We start from the raw sequence: 24,098 nt of genomic DNA, 5'->3' as shown, positions 1-24,098 counted from the left end.
GTTGAGGTTTTGCTAGGATAGATAGATAGACTTTATTTAAGACACGCTTGCCCCGTCAACAACAGCTGATTTCCACAAGGGGCGTGTGGAAAAAAAATATATATATATATCTATAATAATTAGAAATATAACTATAAGTAAAAGTATTTAAATAAATAACGAAAGAAAAAAAAAACTTGATCTATGTGGATATATAATACTATAAATACGCTAAACTAATTATTTGTTTAGATAAAAGTGTGAGCCTCTAATTCTCTGACAAATGATGATAAACTTGTACAATCTCGACTAGCCTCTGGGAGGGAATTCCATAATTTAGCTCCATCATAGCTGAAACTTTTTTTCATAAATTCAGTTTTTGGGAGTGGCAGCTGTAGCGAGGTGGAGGAGCCTCTGAGATTGTAATTTGTAATATTTTTCTTTAAGCTGAAAAGGTCCGTGAGACAGTTTGGAGCCATATCATGCAAAACTTTAAACATTTGTTTGGCTTTTGTCTTTGCTCGCTGGGTCTCTAAATTTTGCCAGCCCAATTCAGCTAGAGCCTCTGTGGCAGGGGTGTCATTTGACCTGTTTGTGATCACCCTTGCCGCCCTATTTTGCAATTTTTGAAGACGGATTGTGTTACATTGCCCAAGAGTATCCCACACCTCGCTACAGTAGTTAAGGTGTGGTTGGATGATTGCATTATAAATAGAGACTAATGTATTTTGATTAGCAAATTCAGAAATTCGTTTCATGGCTCCTATACCAGAACTGACTTTTTTAGCAAGAGAATCAATGTGCTGATCCCAATTTAGGTGTTCGTCAATTTCCACACCAAGAACCCTACTTTGCTGAACTTGTTTTAGTTCCTTGTTATCAATAGAAATAGAAGGTTTGCAAGGAAGGGTTCTTAGCTTGTGGTGGGATCCTATTAATAAGAATTCTGTTTTTGCTACATTGAGACTTAATTTATTAGCCAAGAGCCATTCTTTCACTTGCTCAAGGTCCGAATTCATGGCCAACTCAACTTCCCCTACTGTACTACCAGACGCTGTCAAGTTTGTATCGTCAGCAAATAATCTAGGAGTAGTGTGCAATAGACACTCTGGTAGATCATTAATATATAAGAGGAAGAAAAGTGGGCCAAGAATTGAACCCTGAGGAATGCCACATGTGATTTTACTTTCAGAGGACACTGTACTGTTTAGCTGGCATTTCTGTTTACGGTTGGACAAATAAGATTGAATTAATAAAAGGGCATTTCCAGTGATACCATTCAATTCTAGTTTTCGAAGCAAAATGTCATGATTAACGGTATCAAATGCCTTTTTTAGATCCAAAAATACAACTAAATTAAACTTTTGTCTGTCCATGTTAATATACCAGCTATTAGTGCTATCAAGGAGAGCAGAAACAGTAGAGTGTAGTCTTCGAAAGCCAAATTGTTGTTCGGATAAAATTTGGTTTGCTGTAAAATGATCGTATAACTGTTCATACATTATTTTTTCCATTAGTTTGCTAATCACTGGTAATATACTTATTGGTCTATAGTTGTCAGGAATAGTCTTAGAGCCTTTTTTAAAGAGGGGCAAAACCCTAGCCATTTTCCACTCATCTGGAAAACAGTTGGAAATTATAGAGTTGTTAAAAATGTAAGTGAGAGATGGAGAAATGGCATGGGCTGCACACTTGAGTATTTTTCCAGAGATTTTGTCAATACCAGTCGCTTTGGCATTAGAAAGGCAACCCAAAAGCTTTAGTACTTTTGTATTGGATACTAACTTAAAACGTGACATTTGAGCACTACATGGCTTAATAAAATGCTCAAATGATTTACTAGGGTTTGCCATTGAACTTGCCAATTTTGGACCAACATTAGAAAAATAATCATTAAATGCTTCGGCAATATGTTCTTGTGAAAAAAGGCTTTGGTCGTCAAATTTAAGTTCATTTACAGTTGTATTTTCTTTGGTGCGACCAAGTAGACTATTTATCGTTTTCCAAGCCTCTTTGGGATTATTCTTTTGATTTGCAATCTTATTACGATAATAGTTGGATTTGGCTTGGCGCAAGGCAATGTTTACTTTATTTCGGGATGCCTTAAAATCATCCCAGTCATTACGTAATTTACTCACCATTGCTTTGCGCTTTAACTTATCTCTGTTATTAATTAAATCTTTGATCTCTCTGGTCAGCCATGGGACATTAAATGCTTTTTTTTCTTTTAGATTGTACAGGGGCATGCCTGTCTAACACGTTTAGAAACAGGTCTTTCCAATGTGCCCACATCTCATTAGTGTCATGACACAAAACAATCTGTTCCCACGACTGAGTAAGGAGGTCCTTTACAAACTTTTGTTGATCGAAATGTTTAAAATTACGTATTTCAATGGTTTTTGCTTTATCTCGCGCACACCTATAAGGGTTTATCTTTCTTATTCCATAGATCAAACTATGATCACTCGGACCAATGTGAATTACGCCTGATGAGTTTATTTTGTCAGGAGACGATGTGACAAAGTGATCAATTAGGCTTTTAGAATCAATTGTTATACGCGTAGGCTCGTTTATCAACTGGGATAGTTGATATGCTTCATAAATTGTTTTTACCTTTTTTGTTTTATTATCAAAGACTTTCTTCTTGAGTAAACAACAATTTAAATCCCCAAGAATCACGTGCTCTTTGTCTTCATCGTCTACTGCCTTTATTAACTCTTCGAAGCGATTAAAATATTCGATCGGAGACTCAGGACGATAGACAACACTAACAATGAAAGGCCGACTGTTTGGTTTACGAATTTCTAAACAGACAGCTTCGACATCTTCAGGAACAATTTCTTTTCTATTAACACAATTGATGGAGCTGCGGATATATACACACACACCGCCACCATCGCGATTTCTGTCTTTCCTGAAGATATCATATCCATGAATTTTTAATTCAGCGTCTGTATAAGTGTCATCGAGCCTGGTCTCACTAAAACCTAAAATATCGAATGAATTCATTAATTTAGACGTCCGAATTTCATCTATATATTTTGGAATACTGACAATATTTAAAAAAGCCATTTTGAAGCCTCTAGCTGTTGGGCCAGATGGAATATAATCATTGTTAGATGAAATATTTATAGAAAATAATTTAGGCTGGTCGAGAAGTGAATAAGCCGGCGAATTAGCGCTCACACTTTCACCCAATCACTTATTTAACATTGAATTAAAATTTTTCTGGAGTACCTGGGTGCCTGACTTGATCAAGTGAAGTCCTTTTGTATTTAGATGAGCCGATGTAATGTTGGTATTAGGGACAAATTCCCAACCGTTCTGGTTACAAAAGGAACGAAGTAAACGATTCGTTTCCTTCACCCGGCCGGTAAGCTCCTCAGAATCCGATCTTGTTATTAACCCCGACACAGCTACAGAAATATCAGCAGATTCGATTTGATGTGCGAGATCTACAACTCCGTCAGCGACATTGTGGGGCTCCGAGTCTCAGAGATCGTTTGTTCCGATGTGAAGTACAATACTCTCAGGTTTTTTGCGAATCAATGGCTTAATATAGTCAGCCATGTCACTAACCCGGGCTCCAAATTATCTAGGTTCTGCTACATTCTCGCCATCGTCCACTTTGAGTTTCCTTCTACGACGGTGTATCGTGACATTCTCACGATCACGCTGGTCTTTAAGATACTCACATTTTGTTTTCCAAATAACTTTAACTTTTGCATTAAGAGACATGTTTGTGTTCTTCGACATTCGAATAATTGTTCAGTGGCTGCAAGTGTATTAATACTCAAGTGTGTGAAAATCTTTTGGATCCAAATCCCAGACATTTTATTGGATAAACGAAAACAGCCATTCAAATTTTCACGGTTGTGCATCCTACTGTTTAGATTTTGCGCATTAAACCAATTGTTCCCTTCTCTTTTGTGTTTGTCGTTGGAAGTTCCACGGTTCTGCCCCTTTCTTTATAAGATTTTGCGTCATTAAACTCATTGTTTCCTTCTCTTTTGGGTGTTTTCCTGGCAAACCGCACACAGATCGGTTCTTGGTTTGGAATAACATTTGATAGAGTTCTGTCCACAGATCGGCGAACTTTGAGTAAGAAACAGCTTGTATTGACGCCTCGCAACACTGTTTGTATGCCATCCATACACTTCTTTTACTTTCATTTGATGACAAAAGGAGAATATACTCGTTCTGCTATACTGATATTCGCCCCGGAAGTGTTATTGTATTTTCTTCCGCATAGTTTAAAAGAAAATATTTGATTTCTTCGATATTCTCACTTCTCTATGGCAATCGATGTGTTTATCTATGGAAGGAGGAGGAGAAACGGTGGATTGAGTACGGACACAAAGGGACTGTCTTTTAGCTCAATTCAGCATTCTGACGCGGAAAATTAATGTACCATTCAGTTTATGGGCTACACAAATAGTATGAAAATTGAAGGCCTCATTGATGACAAACATGCTATATTTCTCGTTGATACGGGCGCCCATGTTTCGGCAATTAAAGTTCTTTAAACCTTTCACTTATATCAATCTAGCAAAAACAAAGCATAGATAAACTTTCAAATTCTGAAAAGGGAATTGAATTTTATTGAAATTTGAATTTTCTACAGATCTTTGAAAATTTTCCTGGCCGCGCGAAAGGAGATTGAATAATTCCAAGTTTTGGCGAAAAAATCTGAAACAACGTATTTTCCTTAAATCCGCTAAAATTCAGAGACGGCAATGCCAAAAAATATTGGCGAATTGTTTTCTATTGCAATGCTACCCACAATGAAGCAAAGAATAATTTAAAGTCGAGGATTGTATGCGAAAAAAGAAAATATCGCTTTGTTGTAGGTTTCAAAAACAGCGCGCGCTCGTGAGAATGTCGCCATTTTTTTATTGCGAATGCAGCGCGCGCGGACAATGCAAAAACAATTCAAAGACTAAAAAATATCTGCTTAATTTTGCAGATTTGTTCCCTGGAGTTACATAATCATTTGACTACCAGGTTAAGATATAAAGATGACGGTAAAAGTTGTAACCACACAACGTTCTTCAGCAATAACTAAGAAGACATGAAGACGTGAAACGGTTTAGCGCGCGGATATGTTTTCTCATGTAATTTGGTTGACATCTCGATCTACGTCACAAATGACTGGACCCGGGTCTTTCAGTTCACGGCCTTTTTTCCGAAGGTTGACCAAAATACCTCGATATCACAGATTTGAGTTATTCGCGCGAATACGTGTTTTATAGGGTCCATACTAACAACATACCATTCGGAAGATGAAAATATAAAGAATTGACAAAGTCTATCAACTCTGAAAGGTTATATGGACTTTAATAAGTCTGTTTGGGATCAGCTTACACATCAACCATCTTTGGATAAAATAAATCTAACAGCGATTACCACGGCCAGTGGGGAGCCTTTACACGTACATGGCACTGTTTCAATTGACATCACGCTAGATGGGCACAACCTTCCATTAACTGCTCATGTTATTTGACCTACAAATGTATCATAGGAAGATATTTTTTGTCTCAGCACAAGGCTGATTTGAATTTTCAAGAGAGTAAATTGGTCCTCACTCTTCCGGGGATAGATTTTCCTTTTACTTTATCTAACGATGTAGAGGAAAACACAGGGGAGGCAGAGGAACGTAATTGCAAATCAGTATTTTGTCCTGCCTTCTCAATCAGAGACCTCGATCCCGCAAAGATTAAGGGACCCGACCATACACACACTGTAGGTTTGAAAGAACGGAGAGAGGACCTCCCCGCCTTGAAAGTAATCAATATTTATCGTTTAAAATTCAGATAGTCGACATGCGAGACAAGAGTGTTTGTCATCTCGATTAGCTATCGGGGGAAGGAGACAAGGCGATCGTCAATCTCATAATCTAAGCGGTCTCAAAATACAGTACTTTACCACAAGACACGCACTTCATATAATCTTATTTAGGTTGCATGGCCCTTTTGATTATTGACATTTTTAGCATTATTGTTATCGTTATAATTCAGGGCGCTTGTAGCCTATGGCGCTGCCATGACCGGAGCTCCTTTTGCTGTTTCTGAGTGGAAGCTCATTGAAGCAAAGTTAAGCATGATATACCAGAGAGGGTTTTGCATTTTATTTTATTATAAACTTTTATTTACGTCTTAACATTTTTTTTTATTTTATCAGAATATTCCACTTCATACAAACACAGACGACTGTGGTGTCTTGCCAGGTAAGTATGGGATTCATACCATAAAGGTTTCCTTTTTAATCTTTATATGATGCTAAGCATTTGTAACCGAATATCACTTATGTTGGCAGTTCGCCAGATGCCTTGGCTTTAAGCCGCATTGTCATCAGTTTACTTTACGATTACGTAACAATATCCGATTATTTTTAACGGAAAACGCGATAAATATTTAAAAATATTGAAAGCAGTGTGTCTATTGGAAGTTTCTTTGAGGATGTGATTAATAATTTAGAGCGGATGGCCTGTTAAATATATCGGATTTTAATAGATTCTTTTGTCTTTTAACGGTTGAGGTTTCCGTCGGACCTCCGGAAGTAAACTGGTGACAATCGCGGCTTTAAGCGATGCCGTTGACTTTGGCCAGGTAGAGCAAAAAACTAGTAGCTCCTAGTAGAGTAAAAGTTGGTTTTAAAACTTCAGTATGGTGTTTGTTTTGTTTTGACTTTGAAAATATGATAATTTCAGATGGATGTCCCTATCCTGAGGCAACGAATGTTCATGGAAATGCATGCAAGGCGCCTATTACAGCGAGATCATCGTTTTCTGTCCTTGGAAGTATTGTAACAGCTAGTTTATAGTTTAACAGCCCATTTAACGGTTCCTTAGACATGGCGAAAACATAGCTCACACGATTTCTAGTAACGACTTTGACTACCATTATTTGGAGGTGGTGGGCCTACTATTTGCTCTTTACAGACTGAGCTTTACTCAAGAAGGGCCGTAGCAGGGGGTGCGGCACTGCGGGTTTATAGGAAAATCACCTGTACGGGTGTGGCTGTACCTCAGTATTTTCTTAATGTTTCCACTGTGCCCCCCCCCCCCCCCCCCCCCTCCTCCGCTAATCGTTTGAAGTCTGCTACAGCTCTAACAAGGTGTCTGGAAGTAGAAAAAGAAAATAATAAAAAAAGCTTGTTTCTTACACAATCGCCCATTATCTGTATAATCTCTAAGAATTTCGTAATAAAAAGAAAGAATTATCCTGCTTTTGTCTTATTATGAATAGATCCCTGTCTATTCTAATGCAGTTTTTCTTCGATTGTCCGGTTTCTTATAGTGCGATTTCTATTTACGAAACAATCGTTTTCGGATCCTACGGCACAACTTGTGATCAGTTACTAACTATAGTACAGTAAAAAAAGCTTTCTACTTGGATGCTATTTGTACAAACAAATTAGATGTTGGTTTATTAAACCCAATAGCATTAATGACTGTATTGCTGGGTCCACCAACGCCTGCTGATATTTAACAGTAGTAATAAAGTCATAAAGATCTAGTGCTTTAACACTTATCTGAGGCCTTAAAGCACTAGATCGCATGTTATAACTGCCAGTATTCTGCTGTGGTCTTGGAATAATGCTCTTGAGGGGAGGGAGGAATAATAAATTTGAATTTAGCGCTCAGAGCAATTCACAGATCAGACGCGCGCACGAATATCCAATCAGAAAGCAGCAAATAGAAGCCAGCGAAGTGCAACCAAAATCCCACAAAAGTCCCACAAATTGTACAACATGTCGGATGAGGTCAGTGAGTCCTGACCGGAGTGAGAATGAAGCATAAAAATAGATAACTACGAGTTTGATTGTTGAATGGAAACGGCACGAATCCAGCTTAAAATACGAAAAATTGGAAATGATAAGATAAAGCGGTGCTCTCTACGGTGGGTACTAAGTGTTTATGTGTTTTCTAACATTTTTGTCAACTTGCAGTGATTTAAGTGCGGGGAGAATCAGAAGAGAAAGCCGAATTCGCTGTTTACGACCGACTTCTAACTACAAGTTTTATCAACAAACGTCAAGATTTACAGCAAAAATACAAACGACAGTCTCATTCCTATATGTAATTGAAGTAGCCTAGGTATAATATCAAACACAAGTTTAATGGTAGGACTTACACTGCTCTTGTAAGTGGTTTGTTTGCTTTTTGTTTTCGTTTCTTCGTAGTACATTTTACGTGTTTTTCTACAATTGAGTCCCAACTAGCACTTTCTACGCTGACCGGAAAATGCTTATTTGCTTGTCCAGATTCGCACAAAAATATCTCAAACCAATCTTTTTCGGCGTCGATTGCCGACATTTTGTGGGACATTTGTGGGACTGTTATTGCACCATCTCTTTCCTGATTGGCTATTCGTGCGCGCGTGTCGGATCTATGAATTGTCCTGACATGTTGACTCACTGACGGCTGATTGATAACTGATTTGCACAGTCAATTAAGGACGCGGACGTTTGCACTATAAACTCCACTAACTACGTTCGCTGCTGTAGAAATAATGTCCTTTTTAATTTTTATCTGCCTCTGACTATAATGTTTTGCTCATTCCTTTGCAAATAAATTATTATTGATCGCCACGCGCGAAAGCATCTTTTTCGATCGCGTTGTCCTAGCCGTAGTCGTGGTCCCCCTAATGATGAACTTGACGAACTAGACTCAATCTGGTTCCCAGAGCCTGCGATCGCGATCTTGTAGCCAAGATACAGGCTCAAAGGTTCGCGGACTCTGGGAACGAGATTAACTTGACTGGATCATCTACTCGGACAAGGAGGGCAACTTCGCAGTATTCATTTTACAAATTTATTTTTGTTTATTGGGGTCGTAAAGGGGGGGGGGGGGGGGTTGTGGGTGGTGGGGGCTCTGTAAAATTTTAGCCGAAAAGGGGGGCACCTAAAAAATGTTTGCAATGAAAGGGGATGCTGTGAAATTTTAAGGTGTCTTCCCTCCCTCCAATTAACCGCTTCCCATTCCTCCTCCGTCGATCGTTACAAGCCTAGTGCGCATGCGTCCACTTGTGAGTGCTGCATTGACACTTCGTATTAATAATGACTTCGTGACTAGAGAAGTGTGTTGGAGAACTGGAGAAGAAAACGTAAATCCGTCTGCCGAAGAGCAGCCGTAATTAACTTGTTGTAGCCGTGTATTCCACCCGACTTGTCTCCGGGATGGGGCGAGATTACCGTCATCTGCCATGCCTCTTTCTGTTGATCGTGTCAACAAGTCTATTGTGTTCTCGGGGAGCTACACATTGGAAACTGAACGAGGGAGTCGTGAAAAGTGCTGGAAACAACCACGACGTTCTCAAATCTGACCCGATTTTATCAATCCTGACGAAAGCAGTCCCCTCTAAAGCTGTAGGAATTCGCAAGCCCAGTTGTGATCAATGTGGAAATGGAAGATCCGTGTCTGGAAGGTAACCTTTTTTAGCAGCTTGTATAGTTCCAATTTTACTTCGCGAGCGATTACTCAAGTCTAAATAAAACAATATAAGTATAACTGTTACCATTAGATTTGAGGCATCGCCGAATTTGTTTGTTTTTATTCTCTCAAAGCATAGAAAGTTGTTTACGACGAAGCATAATTATGACGCCGCGCCACAACTTCGTTGACAAGCTGCCTAAAGGAATTGTCGAGTCGCACAATAAAGTTTTGCAAATTTAATTGATTTTATTATCACAACGTTGAGAAGCCATCCCCAAATTGTTATCCAGGTAATTTAAGTTTATTGTAGAAAAAACCTTCCTCAGCCTTAGAAATGAACATTTTCACAAAGTTTAACTAGAGTTAAAATGACTGAAACAGGTGAATTCTGCCCTCGTTATGCATTTCATTAATTATTCTCAGCCAAAAAATAAAATGTTGAGATTGATAAAGTGCATCTTCTTATAGACAACAAATAGAAAAATCCTTTACTTTCATAGAAAATTGGATGACTTCTGCCTCTTTTATTTGTAATGGAACAGTTTTACAAACAGAAAAAGTGTAAAAGAAATTATTATAAACTTGTTATCATAATTATAAAGAACGTAATACAGCAAAATCAACTTCATACTAAATTATAGAGTTCAACAAAAAGTACAGATCTAGTTTTTTTAGGGGTAGGTACATCACCTCAGGGGGAGGGGTGGAAGTGCCTACTAACTGAGAGTGGGGCCATGACAGAAATTTTCAGACTGGGGCTATCGTGAAAGCAAAGCAAGCATTGTTTAAGCAGTAGCATCATGTAATCAACCTGCACAAGCTTTGAGCTTTTGAACTTGGGTGCCATATTTGGTGCACCATATTTCATTTGGTCTAAGAAACCCAAACAGAGTTGTTTTCACCTCAAATTGCTGGAGTCCTTTAACTATAAAATGCTGTTATTGCATGCAAAAGTTTGCCAGAGGTTAAGCCAGCTAAGGTAAATTAAGATATGAATAAAGAGGTTATTCAAGAACTTAGCTGGGACTTTGAAGTGTGAGGATAGAAGAAGAATAAGTACAACTAAAAAAAAATTGGAGGTCCATTTTGTATTACACTTTCTAGGAATTATAACCAGGCAACTTTGATACAGCTTCTTTGCAAAGTTGCATAGAGTGGTTTTCAAAAACCTGTGAAATACTTAAGTTTATTTAGTACTAATACACTGTAATGTCTTTGTTCTTTTTTGTTATGGCTTGACTATTACACTTTAACAATTACATTTTGTTTCACGGGATTTTGAAAACCACTCTACGATTGTATTACATGCATCTTTCTTTGTTTGGCATATCAAAGAAATTAGATCAAAGAAAGGCTTCTTATAAAAAAAATTCTGGAAAAATGTGCAAATTGGTCCTTAGAGAAAAGCAAGTGATGCGGTTACAGAGTTTGTTCTCTCCTCAGTTCCAGCGTAGCAATCCAGGGTCCCACCTCGTTAGAACTCTTCCCCTCACCGCAGCTAACATGTGGCCCTGCTGCTAACGAGACACTGTACGACCACTTGGAGGGGATCATCAACAGAGAGTCGCACCCACCATATGCAGAACCTGAAGTTGCAATGATATTCAAGAAGAATGAAATGGAAGAAGTTGATTTAAATGTAATTGAATCAAACTTGAAACAATCTTTCGAAGAGGTGAGCCATTATGTATAGTAGATTATCAAGTTTGGGATCAGTATTGTTTTTTTATTACCAATATTAATCTACATCCGGCATTCAGCTGCCTATCTAGTATAGCTAATACCATTTTGTTGGACCATTTTGTCCAGCTGACAAAATTCAGGTAGGAATACAGTAAATGTGTATTGACGGGCCATTAGTTAGAAAACTGAATATGGTTATAACGTTTACCTTCTTTAAATAAAAGAAATTGATTGGTTGATTGATTGCAGTTGTTGTGTTGAACCATGTTTCTATAACCAATTTACACTAATAAAAATTAAATATTAAATCATAAGTCCCTGCTTGTTTGTTCAAACAATAATTATTTCCTGGAAATGCCACTTTACATCACATTACCAGCTCACATAAGTATAATTCTGTGTAGTTTCTAGTACCTAAGAGCTCAGAATTCTTTAGTACATAAAAGTAAAATAGTTTATTTTTTTTTTGCTCTCCAGAGCCCCAACTCAGTGGTGGTATTTAACCAAATTGGAAACTTTTGGAGGATTCGTGGCAACACTTATCACTCAATAGAGTGCTTTAGAAAAGCACTCGAGAACTCACCAAACAATGCAGATGTGCTGCTTAACCTAGCGAGGGTGCTATTCAATCTTAACTACTTGCAAGATGCAATATATTTGACACGGCGATCCCTTGAGATGCAACCCTCTGATCAAAACTGTTGGCTACAGCACTTTACTCTTGGAGAAATACTGAAAGCCAGTGGTGAGCTTGACGAGGCTGGGACTCACTTCAGAAACGTGCTCGACTTGAATCCCTCATTCCACCCTGCTGAGATCCATCTCCGAGATATAGGGGTGCCCTCTTCACCGTCAACTCACACCTACACATTCTTCATCATTGGGTTACTTGTGGTCATTGTCTTGGCAGTTGTGTATTTCATGGCTCTTGCAAGTGACAACAGGGGAACTAAATCTTCAAGAATGTCAGTTTGGAGTGAGTTTAAAAGGCCAGGGAAAAAGCGTCTAGGATCATAGAGCAACATTGAAAAATGTTCTTTACTCACTATTTAAGTACTGTTAATGCATGCTCACCCTCCACAATTCGTTTTATAGGCCATCCTTTTATTACTTGTTATGTGCTTGTAGAAAATTAAGATGAATTCTAACTGCCCTTTTCTTAATAAATGACCTGTTCTGTTTTTTTCTTATGTATTTGCAAACTTTTTTTCAGACTTTATATTTACTTTTTAACCCCATGAAAAAAAAATAGGAATGGTCTCAATTGAATGAATTCAAGTACGTACAGTACAGCTAGAATTTTCATGTTAATGTTAGCATGTATAAAGTAAAATGAAGCTTTTCCTGCCAGGTGCAGTGTTTTGTAAAAAAAGTTTGTTTCCTGGATTTTGTAAAGTTTTGTAGAATTCTTTTTTGTATACACAGTGGAAACCCATTTCAAATTGTTTTCTATGCATTTTATACTCTACTCCAAAGAAAATTCCTCACTTTCAAAGATATCTGCTTTTTAGTTGTGTAGTTAGTTGATAGTGCTCTATAGCTGTGTTGCAAAGGGTGAATATGCTCACGGTATTTATTACCACCTCTATACTATATCCTTGAAAATTACACAGCACAGGTCAAATGATTTTTTGCTGCTAGCTTTGCCACCAATGGAAGTAATCAAGAGTTGTTCTGCTGCTCACTTATAAAAGTGAATTTATTTATTGTTATCAAACGATCTGGGGTCAGCAGGCTCTAAAAGATCTTGTTTCCCATACAGTAGATGTGAAAACATGATGCACTGTCGGGTTGCTGGAAAGAAAAAATTATATATGTTGAATAAAACAGATTCCTTTAACAACAGTTTCAGAGATTATTGATTATAAATATTACATTGCAATGGTTTGTTCCCACCATTTTCTAAGCTACTATTTTGTCTTATAACTAAGTCAAACGACTCTTTAAGGGCGGACCATTTGACTTTTGAGGGGGGGGGGGGGGGTGATTTTGAAAAAAAATATCCTGCAAGTTACATTTCAAAGAAAAAAAATTGCATGCTAAGCAAATGAGCCTAAAAAAATTCATGCACAAGTTTAAGAAAAAAAATGTTGCAAAGATTAACTCTATGAAATAAAATCAAAATTCTGTGATAACTTTGATGTTTTTACTCTATAAAACGTTTTCCTCTATATTTTTGCTATGTGTATTTTGTATTTCTCCTCACCATATTCTTGAAAGTTTATATTGGTTGAGACTCGCCCTTTCCACTATCACACCCTATGTTGAAACTTATAAGTTGTGTGGTCTCCTCCTTTCAAATAAAACTAGTTTCCAATGGTTTTATTTTAGAAATTACATTCTGAAATAAAACAAAAGTGCTCATGCTGAAGATTTTTCAATGATGATTGCTATAATGCCCTTTGCAATCATTTTAGAAAAAATTACCAAAAAGTTTACTTGTACAACAGAAGTCACAAACTTGAAATACCTTTTATTTATTTGTTGTTTCATTAAGACTTAATAAAACAACAAATAAATAAATGAAAAGGTTTAATAGATCAATATATAAACTGTAACATATTGTATATAAATAGATAAATCTTTTATAATTCATTTGATGAACTTCTCCAAAATAAAATATAATGTGAGTAAGAAAACAACTAAAATGGTTGTTTCCTCTTTGTGTTCACATATAGGCAGAGATACCAACCATCAATTAAAATTCAGGAGATGGGATCTATATAAATGCTCACCCCCTAAAGATGTCCTTGTTTTGTGAAATATTTTAACAGAACCTTGAAAAACATTCTAACAAATGTGAGAGATTTCAAAGAAGCTTTTTTTTTTGCTATTTTATCTGACTCAATATGCAAGGTAAGAGCTTGATAGCGAAGGTCTTACCATGTATAATCCCTATACCTAGTGAGTTTATTGAATTATAATTTTAATCTATTCGAAGGTCAAAAAGAATGAAACAAAACGTATGGAGTTCTATATTAGAGATATAGGATGAGAAAAGAGAAAAACAATAATGCCGATTGGGAAAAAATGCTGCAAAAAGGCGTGGGCTCCAAGAAAAAAAATATCCTGCATGGCAGTACATAGGAAAAATATATCCTGCACATCCGATGGGCGAAAATAAAATCACCCCCCCCCCCCTCAAAAGTCAAATGGTCTGCCCCTTACCTTATTTGTCAAGGGCAGGAGCCAGGCAAGGGGTGGGCAAAGGGGGCGCTTGATGGGACTTGAACACCTCTTGCATGCCAGAAGCAGTATTTCTAATTAACCCTCCCCACCTGCCAACTACTACCCTTCTGAAAAAATTGAATACATGTTTTTTTTGCAAAGAACCATAGGATGTGTAGTCTTTCCTAAGTGGGTGGGGCAGGTGCAAGGTATTAAGAGGTAACATTTTTTAGTGCAAGAAAGAACCTCATATCTATGCATATTGTACATTTATATAGTATTTAGTTATATATAATTTTTATATATTATATATCCTTGGAATCCAAGAATCTAAATCACGAGTGAAACGTTAGAGGGAAATACCACTGGGTTTCCGAGGATGATATTGTTTTAATTATCACAAAACCTTATGATTGTATTTTTTCAGCAAATCTTATTCAATATAATTTCTTTTAAATTATGTTCAACATACAAGGTTGACTTTCTTATTATCAAGATTTTTTCTAACTATGTATCAGGAATCTGGTGAGATGTACATCATCGTACAATGTAGATCAGTGAAGTATTGTAGCCTTAACAGTGTAAAGTAGATCAATGTGAAATAGTGTACATCAGTGTGGGATAGCTATGTATGACATGGATCAGTGTGATGTGAATTAGAAACTCAGTGAGTGAGATGTAGATCAGTGTGAGGTATGCCAATGTAAAGTGGATTGATAACAGTGTTAAGTGGGTCATTGCAACATCATTTCTTGAGTTGTTTCAGCAGATTTTCTGTCAACTGTCTGCCTTTCCTGATCACATTGATAGGAATAAGCCTCGTCACTGTCACAACCTAAAATAGAAAAGCACCATAACCATTAAAATGGCCAGGATGATGGAAGAGATTATATGATTACATTTTACTGATCGCAGGTGAGCTGAACAGAGACTACAGTAGTAAAAAGAATTCTGTAGTGCTGCTACTTTGGTTTCTAAGAAAAATTATATCACTGACGACAATGACTCCCCCAATTACCTTTTATTAAAGGTGCTGTTTTAAATCATGTTACCTGATCCACTGGCGAGAGGTTGGCAAATCCTTCTGGGATTTTCCGAAGATCTACTTCTCCGGCTTTAAATATCTCCTCTAAGCAGATTCTACAGAGCAATAAAGGAGCAAGAAAAAAAGTAAAACAAAAGAGGAGTTGGCAGCCTTCTATCTAATAAATGTGGGTAGTTGGTGATCCTTAAACCTTGAAACTGGCAGAATAGTGTGGCCAATTGGCTCTCAGCTAATAGTCATTTTAAATAATTGTTAACATTCAAAATTTCCCTATAAAATTGATCTTCTTCAAACCTTGCAATAAATAAAATGAAACTTACAATAATTACAGGTGGATGAGTATATAAGTTCTTTTAACCACACTACAGTACTTATATATATTTCATGTTATATTTTATGATGAGACGTGCGTTATGTCAAGTTGCAGCAGGTGTGAAGGTGATGTACATACTTGTAATTCTGTGAATTCATAATTTGACTACTGACAGCAATTGTCTCCTCTGGGTTAAAAGCCTGGGAAAAGAACTCTACATTCACATAACATGGCCCTGGTAAACGCCTGCAAGCAGGCTATAGTTTGGCTGGTTTTAACCAAACATATAAACCTTCGATAGACACTGTAGGTGTTTTTAGTTTTTGTGTCATGATTTGATAATAATTGTGAGTGAAATAGTTATTTTGTATTTCCAGCTGTTTATAGAACACAGAAGTTTATGAATACTTTGTAGCAAACCTTTTTCAAACAGTAGTATATTATAAGCATCTATCAAACCTGGTGGAACCAGCCTGTTGGAATGATAAGAAGCTCCCCAGCATTCTGCGTGAACGAAAGTGCCTTGGCCTTTGAAAATAGTGGGAACTTCTCTAGATCTGGCGCAAATGCATCCACAGGGCTAAAAACATGAGAATTAGTTGGCTCAAGGGGTTGGGATTTGCAAAGAGCAAGATGGTGATGTTCATGACAGAGGAAGGATGGATATCCCATGTTGTGTCTGATATTGGTGTCTTAGTGATGCCAAACATTTGATAAGGCCAGTGGGCTAAAGGTTTTGTGGGTTTCATTGGAGGAAACTAAGATTTGATATGGGTGAGGTAGATGACATTGGATAAGACGATATTGTGATATGTGTGTGGTTGGTGACATTGGAGAAGACATTTGTCATATGGGTGAGGTAGGTGACTTTAGATAAGACAATTGTGATATATGTGTGGTAGGTAGGTGACATTGGAGAAGATAATTGTGCTATGAGTGTGGTAGGTGATATTGAAGACAGTTGTGATGTGGGTGTGGTGGATGATATTGAGACAGTTGTGATGTGGTTGTGGTGGGTGGCACTGTAGAAGAGAACATGATGCATGTCAAGTTTGTATACAATGGGTAACAAGGTAATGAGTTTCACTGAAAAATAGAAGTTATAGCCTATAGCACCTGTTATATTTAAAGCAGTCCAATGGGAAATTACACCGTCTGTTACTGTAAATATAAAGGTATTGGTCCTGGCCGGGAGGATACATCTGCAAACCATCATAGACAAATGTTTAATTCATCCTTCAGTACTGGAATAAACTGCAGCAGAAATAGCCCACAGTCACACATTATTAGGGTTTGCTTTTTATCCATTTTAACTCACTGTACCTTCCACATTTTCTTCCCAGAAAACAAAGCATTTGTCCCAGTCCAGTTGTATGGGTCTGTAGGGGAAACATTTTGATAGACCAAATTTAGTTCCAAATAATTTCAGCTTGCAAAGGCATCACAGCTATGACAGTTCTGCCCACCACGAGGGGAGGGGAGCAGCTCTTTCTTCAAAACTCCAGTGTTCGTTACTGCTAGGCTAGTCACCCCTGCTTATACCCTTGGTAACATTCCTAGGTAAAGCAGTAAAAGCATGTTCCTTACCAATATGCAAAGATGACCTGGAGTATGCAGTACCCCACAGAAGCATAGCATTCCATGGTCGAACATCTTTGGGGAAAAATTGAAAGAAGTCTTCCTTTAAATAGATCTAAAAGTAAACACAACTGTCAGCATAACCTTATTAATGAGAATAATCTTAAATAAATGTTATAGGGTGGTGTACTTGGATATGTGATAAAGGGGTCTTAGAGACTCCATAATGTTATACCCCCAAAACATACTATCTCTGGTGTCCCTAAGAGTATACATGGTCTTACTGGGTTCTGTAGGTGATCCTTCAACTCAGGGTGAGTTTGGATAAATAGCTCATCCTCTACATAAGTCCATAACCAGGGTTTGCCTTCATGAGCATGCTCTGCAAACAACTTTGCATTCACAGCAAGACTTTCTGCTTGGTTCATTGTCCCCTAAAGTAAACAGCAGTAAAAAGGGGGAGTATACTAAATGTGTTAGTCAGAAACATTTCATAAAATAGAGTTTTAGACAATATGCAACACTATTATCATAATGTTCCTCTGAACATTTTTACAAAATATACATATAATATCAAGGAAATTTGTATTATTCCCTAAGTATAGAGCATATAAAAAAACTGAAATCTGATGATATACAGATGGCATACTTGACCAACCTGTACTGCTTTCATGAACATTTTTTGATCACCATAGTTTTTAGCAAAAAACTCCTTGCTCCAATTGGCTGCTTTCCAGCTTGGCAGAATATCAGTAATTAACACAGGTCTGTAAAATAAACATGCGTACATATTCAAATACTCTGTTGTAACAATTTAGCAACACACAGTTGTAAATCCTTGCTTTAACTTACTACCATATTTGAATAGGCTCTCTTCTAGCTCAGTTAATTTTACTGCTTATAGAATAGGTACAGTTGATAATATGGGGCACACACTCCATAAACATTACATATTTCAGAAGACCTGTTTCAAAACAAGTAATGTACTGGAAAATACCTACTGTGATAGCATAACATACAGTATGCATCTATTTAGCCCAGGGGGGGGGGAGGGTACTCCCTATAATCACTTAACAGGGACAGTATGCATGTATGTAACCCAGGGGGGGAGGGTACTCCCTATAATCACTTAACAGGGACAGTATGCATGTATGTAACCCAGGGGGGGGAGGGTACTCCCTATAATCACTTAACAGGGACAGTATGCATGTATGTAACCCAGGGGGGGGGAGGGTACTCCCTATAATCACTTAACAGGGACAATGTCACATGCTGCTTCATAGGGTGTGTGTTTTTTTTTTACCTCACCTTATCCTTGACAGGGTATGTTCTCCTAAACACATTATTTATGTCAAGCCCTTGTACTGAACAGGATTCCAAGTTTTCCCTTTACTTTCACATGGCACAAGAGGACATACCATCCCCCCCCCCAACCAGCCTCCTCCCTGTGTAAGGATGAATACCACTGAATTAAAATAGTTGGGGCTCTCCTTTCAAAAGAGGAAGAGGGTATGGTACCCCCCCCCCCCCCCCCCCCCCCCCCCCCCCCCCCCCCGTGGGCTTTCCATATGGCCAGTCATTATGAGGCATTAATCACAGGATTTGATGGGCGCTGGTGGGGGTAGAGAGGAGGGGGGTGGATTAAGACCCCATCACATCCTGCATGCCCCCCCTAACCACCCACCCACCAAAAAACAAACAATGTTGGCTACATCATCCCCCCAATTGAATTTAACTGAGCTTATATGCACCAACCAGATACATAAGAGGAAAAGATACAATAACTTAAATTTTACTTATGACAACTATCTCACCGTTTTCCATCATATCTTTGGATAAACTCTTCGAGACTCAGATTACGTCGTCTATCTATAGTCCATATATCATCACTTCCCTCTCGCTTTTCTTCGTCTTGAATGTCGTTCTTCAAATTAGTTAGCTCTTGACTTCCATTTGACCTTGTGTCTTGATGTGTTCGTAAATTTAAGCTTACAAACCCCATAGATGCAACAGTGATCAATGCAATTACTATAGAAGCTTTGAAGAGAATTGAATTGTTTTTGAAATCCTCTGGCTTGTCGACTGACTTGGTGATATTTTCGTTATCTTTGTTGACTCGCTTCGTTTTACTTCTTTTGCTCGCAACCATTTTGAGGACGACCGAAACAAGCCGAAGTCACTCATTAAATATTTAAAAGAACTTGTTATGACAAGTTAAGTTACTGCATTTCAAAACAGGACACGATATTCCATCTGAGTCACAAGCTCTTTTGATCACATAGTAAAGAAATCCTTTGGGTCATTGAAGACTGAAAGTCATATTACCGCCGTTTACCACGCCGACAGCCGGCGTAGGAATCGAATTTCAACATTTCATCTCATCTCCTTCGGGAACCCTGTGTATTATAATCTATTCAAGCATCATTAAAAACCTTGCACAAATTCCCAGAAAAATATTCGGCAGTTTTTTTATCATAAAATCAATAAATTTTGCTAATTTTTACCTTATTACATTGGTAGGATGATATGGTGTCCTTTTGTTATTCTCGGCTAAAAGGTGTTGGGTTGCCTGTGCTTTAGTAAAGTAGTTCCCAGCCTTCAAATTTTGGCGGGTTTTGTGATTTTGAAGAAGAGCATCATACACCATTACAAGGGAAAAGTTCATTTACTCCTTTTCCCCTTTAAACTTTGAAAATGCAGAGAAATGCTCGAATGAAGCGTGAACTACGACTGTTAGCAGAAGACCCGCCTCATGGGGCGTCTTGCTGGCCGGTAGATGAAAATCGAATCGACAAACTCGAAGCGAGTAAGCCATGTTTGTTCGCTCCTCGCCCTTATTGTCAAATTTTTGTCTCATACATAAGTTACCTACTTAAGTTATCAATTATTTTTTTCCGTGTAGAGCTTATAGGTGCAGAGGGAACACCATATCACAAAGGCATCTTCAAACTGGATATTCAAATACCAGAAAGGTATTTAGAATTTTAAGTTAGAGTAGATTTAGAGAAATGTTTCCAAGAGACAAGTTTCCTACCATTAATCTACTTTCAAGGGCTCCAAGGGTTTGACGTCATTGCTCGGAGCCTAATAATGTAAATGGGAAAATGACCTTCCCTCCCCCATACAAAATCTGGCAACAGGATTTATCAAACAAAACATTGTTATTATAAAAAAAAATTCTAAGCTTACAGTTAGCATATTACGCAGCCAATAATTATTGGATTATTGCTTTTTTGTTTAGGTACCCTTTTGAACCACCCAAGGTGCGATTTGTGACTCCCATCTACCACCCCAATATCGACAGCAGTGGAAGGATATGCCTTGACACTCTGAAAATGCCTCCAAAGGTGTGCCTTAGCTTTACTCTCATCTCTGTAACTTGACATTTACAGTGATTTTCATAAGTGTGATAGGCAAAGTGTAATAGTCAGGAAAACACAAAAGAGAACAATGGAATTAGAGCGCAATGTAAAGTGTAACAGGTTAAAGTGCAGTTCACAGGTTAAAGTGCAATAGTCAGGAAAACACAAAAGAGAACAATGGAATTAGAGCGCAATAAAGTGTAATAGGCTAAAGTGTAGTTCACAGGTTAAAGTGTAATAGTCAGGAAAACACAAAAGAGAACAATGGAATTTGAGCGCAATAAAATGTGCTCAAGTGAAGTTTACAGGTTAATGAATGTCCCTCTAAGCTGGCTCTTCTGCGTGGCTATTCAAAGAAGAAGAAAAAGTGTTTCATTATCCCCACAGACTGGGAGTGGTTATTTTTTCCCGTGCACTTGCTGTACAAATATGTGCTGCCAGCAAAAAAAGGTGTTAAATCCTCTAGTAGAACACCCCCATCAGAGCTAAGGCTTAGTGCCTCTCAGTGAAGCATTAGCTTGCAAGCTATTTACTTTTCCCCTCCACCGTAAAAAAGTTTTTTGACCTTTTGCTATTTGTTTTGTTTTACAGGGTATGTGGAAGCCTGCCCTGAATATCTCATCTGTTCTATCAACAATTCTCATACTAATGGCTGAACCTAACCCAGATGACCCCCTTATGGCTGAAATTGTATGTGTACCTTATTACACTTAATTTTCGCGTCACTTTAATTTGGTTAATTTCACTATTTTAAAAGATTCACAAAGATAAAAATGTCTTGAAAATTAGGATGCGTGAAAATTAAGTGAGTACAAAAGAAGCCTTTGGGGGAAAATTGGCTGTCAAATAAGCTTTATGGGAACACCATGTCTATTTAGTCATCTAATGTAGATATAGTACGGTAAGGGGTTGAGTTGGACTTGTATTTATAGATTTTTATGAAATTAAATTTAGCCCAGGCTTCTTTTTGTTACAAATTGTTTCAGTTTTGAAGATTACAGCACATTTCAGTTCTGCTTGATTGTATTATCCCAAATTCGCAAAATCGTGAAAATTAAGTGATCTGGTTTTTACGAAAATAGGGAAATCGCGAAAATAAAGTGTCGTGAAATATTGCCACCTCAAAATCGCGAAATTTTGACGGCGCGAAAATTAAGTGTAATAAGGTAATACCCATTTAGTGTCTTCTGCACATTAATCTGATATAAAAAGAACTATTTATTCTTTTTTTATATGTCTTTGCTTTCATTTCCAGTCAAATGAGTTCAAGTACAATAAAGCACAGTTTCTGGAGAAAGCTAAAGAGTGGACTCTGAAGTTTGCCATGGATCCATCTCTTGAAAATAAATCAGAGTGTGCTAATGTAAGAACTAATTTTATTTTATACCAAGTGTCAAAGTTCATTTTTCCATTTAGCCTATTGGTCAATAGGGTGTCACTGGAAAGGCAAGAAATTTCACTGAGAGGGGAGTTTTACCCTGTTAACCAGAAAATATAAACAACTGGAAATCACATGACCATGAATACATCAAAGCATGGCACCAGAAAAATGTCACACTACTTTCCCGAGGAAATTTTTTTTATTCAGTGACTATTTCAGCAGCTGGTAAATGAATGGCTCACTTTTCTGATCGTGGGAAGATGAAAATATACCTATAGAAAAAGACATTGCATCGATAAGGAATAACCAAGCAAGCTGTAAAAGAATTATGTGAGTTCTGTTTAGAGAAAGGTTATAAATGTGACTTACAAACTCTCAACAAGTCCACACTTGACCAAATCTTTGCTTTTTACATGGCCATTTCAATAAATTGTAAAGACCTATATTTTTGTATTGTTCTCTTTTGACACTTGGTATGATAATGAAGCACTTATTGACTGGGACCTTGGGAAACCAGAATGTTTTGTGGACCTGAGACCACTGATGTTTCCAGAGGTGGAACTGCGACCACCAATGTTTCCCAAAAAGGAACCAAGGGAAACATAGGCAAGGGTCCACAAAACATACCGGTTTTCTAGGTCCCAGTCAATAAATTTTAAATGTGGTATCCCTTTAGGTAGAAAGGGAAAAAATTGGTTATAATTGTTTTGGAAATTAAAATTTTAATATTCCATTTGCCATCTGGGTTGGCTGAGGTAACAGAGGTAGCCAATGTTTTTAAGTGTCTTTATGTGATTGCAAATTTTCTTATCAAATTCAATATAATGCTATAATAGATACTCCTAGACTGTGCATGGTTAGACTCACTGGAAGTGACTCTTGCCACAAGTCATAAGCGGCAAGAGGTGTCTGCTTTTGCAGGCTATTAAACATTGGGCTATTTTGTACATTTAACTTTGAGCATTAGGGGATCTATGTGGTGGGGGTTTAACCCCCCCCCCTCCCCCCCCACTTTGGGCTGCCAGAAAGCCATATGTAACAAAAAAAAATACCCCCCCGAAAGGCATCACATATAAACTAGGCCTTGCTGTATACTATATATATATTAGCCAGGCTTTAGCTACAGATACTATGTACCATATTTTTTCACCAGGAAACAACTGAGACATCCAATCAAGAGGAGGAATCATCCGGAAGTGAAAGTGAGTCAGAAAGCTCGGATGATGAGAATACAGCTTCAGTTGTTATAAATGGACACAAAGGGCTAAAAAGGCAGTCAACAGAGGACGGTTTGTCATCAGTATTTGAGCAGACCAACAAAGTACCAAGAGACAGTACATGAAATGCAAGAGATTTTTGTGCAACTAAGGTAGTCAAACATAGTACAGTATCGTTAGATGAAAAAATATACCAATGGTACAGTAGATCAACAAAGTAAGCAAATAAGTACACACCTAGAATACCATGGCAGACAAGAACTAGGTAAATTCAATGTATCAAGACACAATACTGTACATCACAAGCAAGATATAACTGCATAAAGAAGGTACTTAAGCATACAATACAGTACCAATACAGGTAAAATTTATAGTATATGTGTCAGAAAATGAACAAGAGTATATAGTACAATAAAGTACCAAAAGACTTTTTCGTAGTAGAAGAGGGTCAGGAACAAAGGTGATGTATGACTCTTATTTATCAAAAATAAGTACTTATGAATAAATGTACGAGTATATATTATTTACTTAAATTTCTAATCGAAGTAATTAAGAAACTCCTATTCTCTTTACCAATAGACTGTTTTCACAATGTTGCGTGTGCGTCTAAAATGTCACAGACTGGCGGGCAACAGGTAATCCAATATACAGACAAAGGGGGATTTGACTCTGGCTCTAATTTGACTATAGCACTCTGGCAGCAATTTCAATAGCTTCGCCTGTAAACTCCACTTCGAACTCCATTTTAGATCAGCTGTGGCCCCCAAGTCTGTAGCATTTTAGATGCGTGCACGACATCATGAAAACGATCTATACACATACTGTACATAAAGTGTCTATGTGGCCATGGAAATATGTGAAAATATGTGTGCTACACAATCGATCCATAAAATCGATGCATAACTCAACATAATACAAAAGATACAAGACAAAAGA

General features: G+C 37.6%; 3 protein-coding genes across 4 annotated transcripts; 2 read left to right on the top strand and 1 right to left on the bottom strand.

Moving 5' to 3' along the window:
• Positions 1 to 8,999: 8,999 nt before the first annotated feature.
• Positions 9,000 to 12,938, top strand: LOC5520027 (tetratricopeptide repeat protein 17). Its single transcript, XM_001639901.3, has 3 exons — positions 9,000 to 9,407; positions 10,859 to 11,090; positions 11,576 to 12,938. The coding sequence occupies exons 1-3, from the start codon at positions 9,160 to 9,162 to the stop codon at positions 12,113 to 12,115; spliced, it is 1,020 nt and encodes a 339-aa protein (XP_001639951.3). The 5' UTR covers positions 9,000 to 9,159; the 3' UTR covers positions 12,116 to 12,938.
• Positions 12,939 to 14,636: 1,698 nt separating this feature from the next.
• Positions 14,637 to 19,589, bottom strand: LOC5520026 (F-box protein At1g78280-like). Of its 2 annotated transcripts, XM_048724525.1 has the most exons (10): positions 19,017 to 19,580; positions 17,861 to 17,969; positions 17,487 to 17,636; positions 17,212 to 17,317; positions 16,948 to 17,003; positions 16,741 to 16,826; positions 16,084 to 16,204; positions 15,763 to 15,824; positions 15,319 to 15,406; positions 14,637 to 15,101 (listed from the first exon to the last, which is right to left on the bottom strand). In XM_048724525.1, the coding sequence occupies exons 1-10, from the start codon at positions 19,349 to 19,351 to the stop codon at positions 15,012 to 15,014; spliced, it is 1,203 nt and encodes a 400-aa protein (XP_048580482.1). In that variant the 5' UTR covers positions 19,352 to 19,580; the 3' UTR covers positions 14,637 to 15,011. The 2 variants fall into 2 exon arrangements, 1 of the variants encoding a protein (XP_048580482.1); XR_007307156.1 differs by lacking the exon at positions 15,763 to 15,824 and having other exon boundaries at positions 19,017 to 19,589.
• Positions 19,590 to 19,793: 204 nt separating this feature from the next.
• LOC5520025 (ubiquitin-conjugating enzyme E2 T) lies at positions 19,794 to 24,082 on the top strand. The gene is made up of 6 exons (XM_001639900.3): positions 19,794 to 20,008; positions 20,105 to 20,174; positions 20,444 to 20,549; positions 21,156 to 21,254; positions 21,820 to 21,927; positions 23,099 to 24,082. The coding sequence occupies exons 1-6, from the start codon at positions 19,897 to 19,899 to the stop codon at positions 23,285 to 23,287; spliced, it is 684 nt and encodes a 227-aa protein (XP_001639950.3). The 5' UTR covers positions 19,794 to 19,896; the 3' UTR covers positions 23,288 to 24,082.
• The last annotated feature ends 16 nt before the right edge of the window (positions 24,083 to 24,098 follow it).

The sequence above is a fragment of the Nematostella vectensis genome, chromosome 3, assembly GCF_932526225.1.
Source record: "Nematostella vectensis chromosome 3, jaNemVect1.1, whole genome shotgun sequence".
Classification (NCBI taxonomy): domain Eukaryota; kingdom Metazoa; phylum Cnidaria; class Anthozoa; order Actiniaria; family Edwardsiidae; genus Nematostella; species Nematostella vectensis.
This window is presented reverse-complemented; position numbering and strand designations above follow the sequence as displayed.

Bases quoted from the DNA above. Each gene is read 5' to 3' on its own strand.
- LOC5520027 (XM_001639901.3), top strand. From the start codon at position 9,160: ATGGGGCGAGATTACCGTCATCTGCCATGCCTCTTTCTGTTGATCGTG. The intron at 9,408-10,858 runs GTAACCTTTTTT...TTCTCTCCTCAG, and splicing joins GGAAGATCCGTGTCTGGAAG to TTCCAGCGTAGCAATCCAGG. The intron at 11,091-11,575 runs GTGAGCCATTAT...TTTGCTCTCCAG, and splicing joins TGAAACAATCTTTCGAAGAG to AGCCCCAACTCAGTGGTGGT.
- LOC5520026 (XM_048724525.1), bottom strand. From the start codon at position 19,351: ATGGTTGCGAGCAAAAGAAGTAAAACGAAGCGAGTCAACAAAGATAAC. The intron at 17,637-17,860 runs GTTGGTCAAGTA...TGTTTACTTTAG, and splicing joins TGTTCATGAAAGCAGTACAG to GGGACAATGAACCAAGCAGA. The intron at 17,318-17,486 runs GTAAGACCATGT...GTTTACTTTTAG, and splicing joins AGGATCACCTACAGAACCCA to ATCTATTTAAAGGAAGACTT.
- LOC5520025 (XM_001639900.3), top strand. From the start codon at position 19,897: ATGCAGAGAAATGCTCGAATGAAGCGTGAACTACGACTGTTAGCAGAA. The intron at 20,550-21,155 runs GTGTGCCTTAGC...TTTGTTTTACAG, and splicing joins CTCTGAAAATGCCTCCAAAG to GGTATGTGGAAGCCTGCCCT. The intron at 21,255-21,819 runs GTATGTGTACCT...TTTCATTTCCAG, and splicing joins ACCCCCTTATGGCTGAAATT to TCAAATGAGTTCAAGTACAA.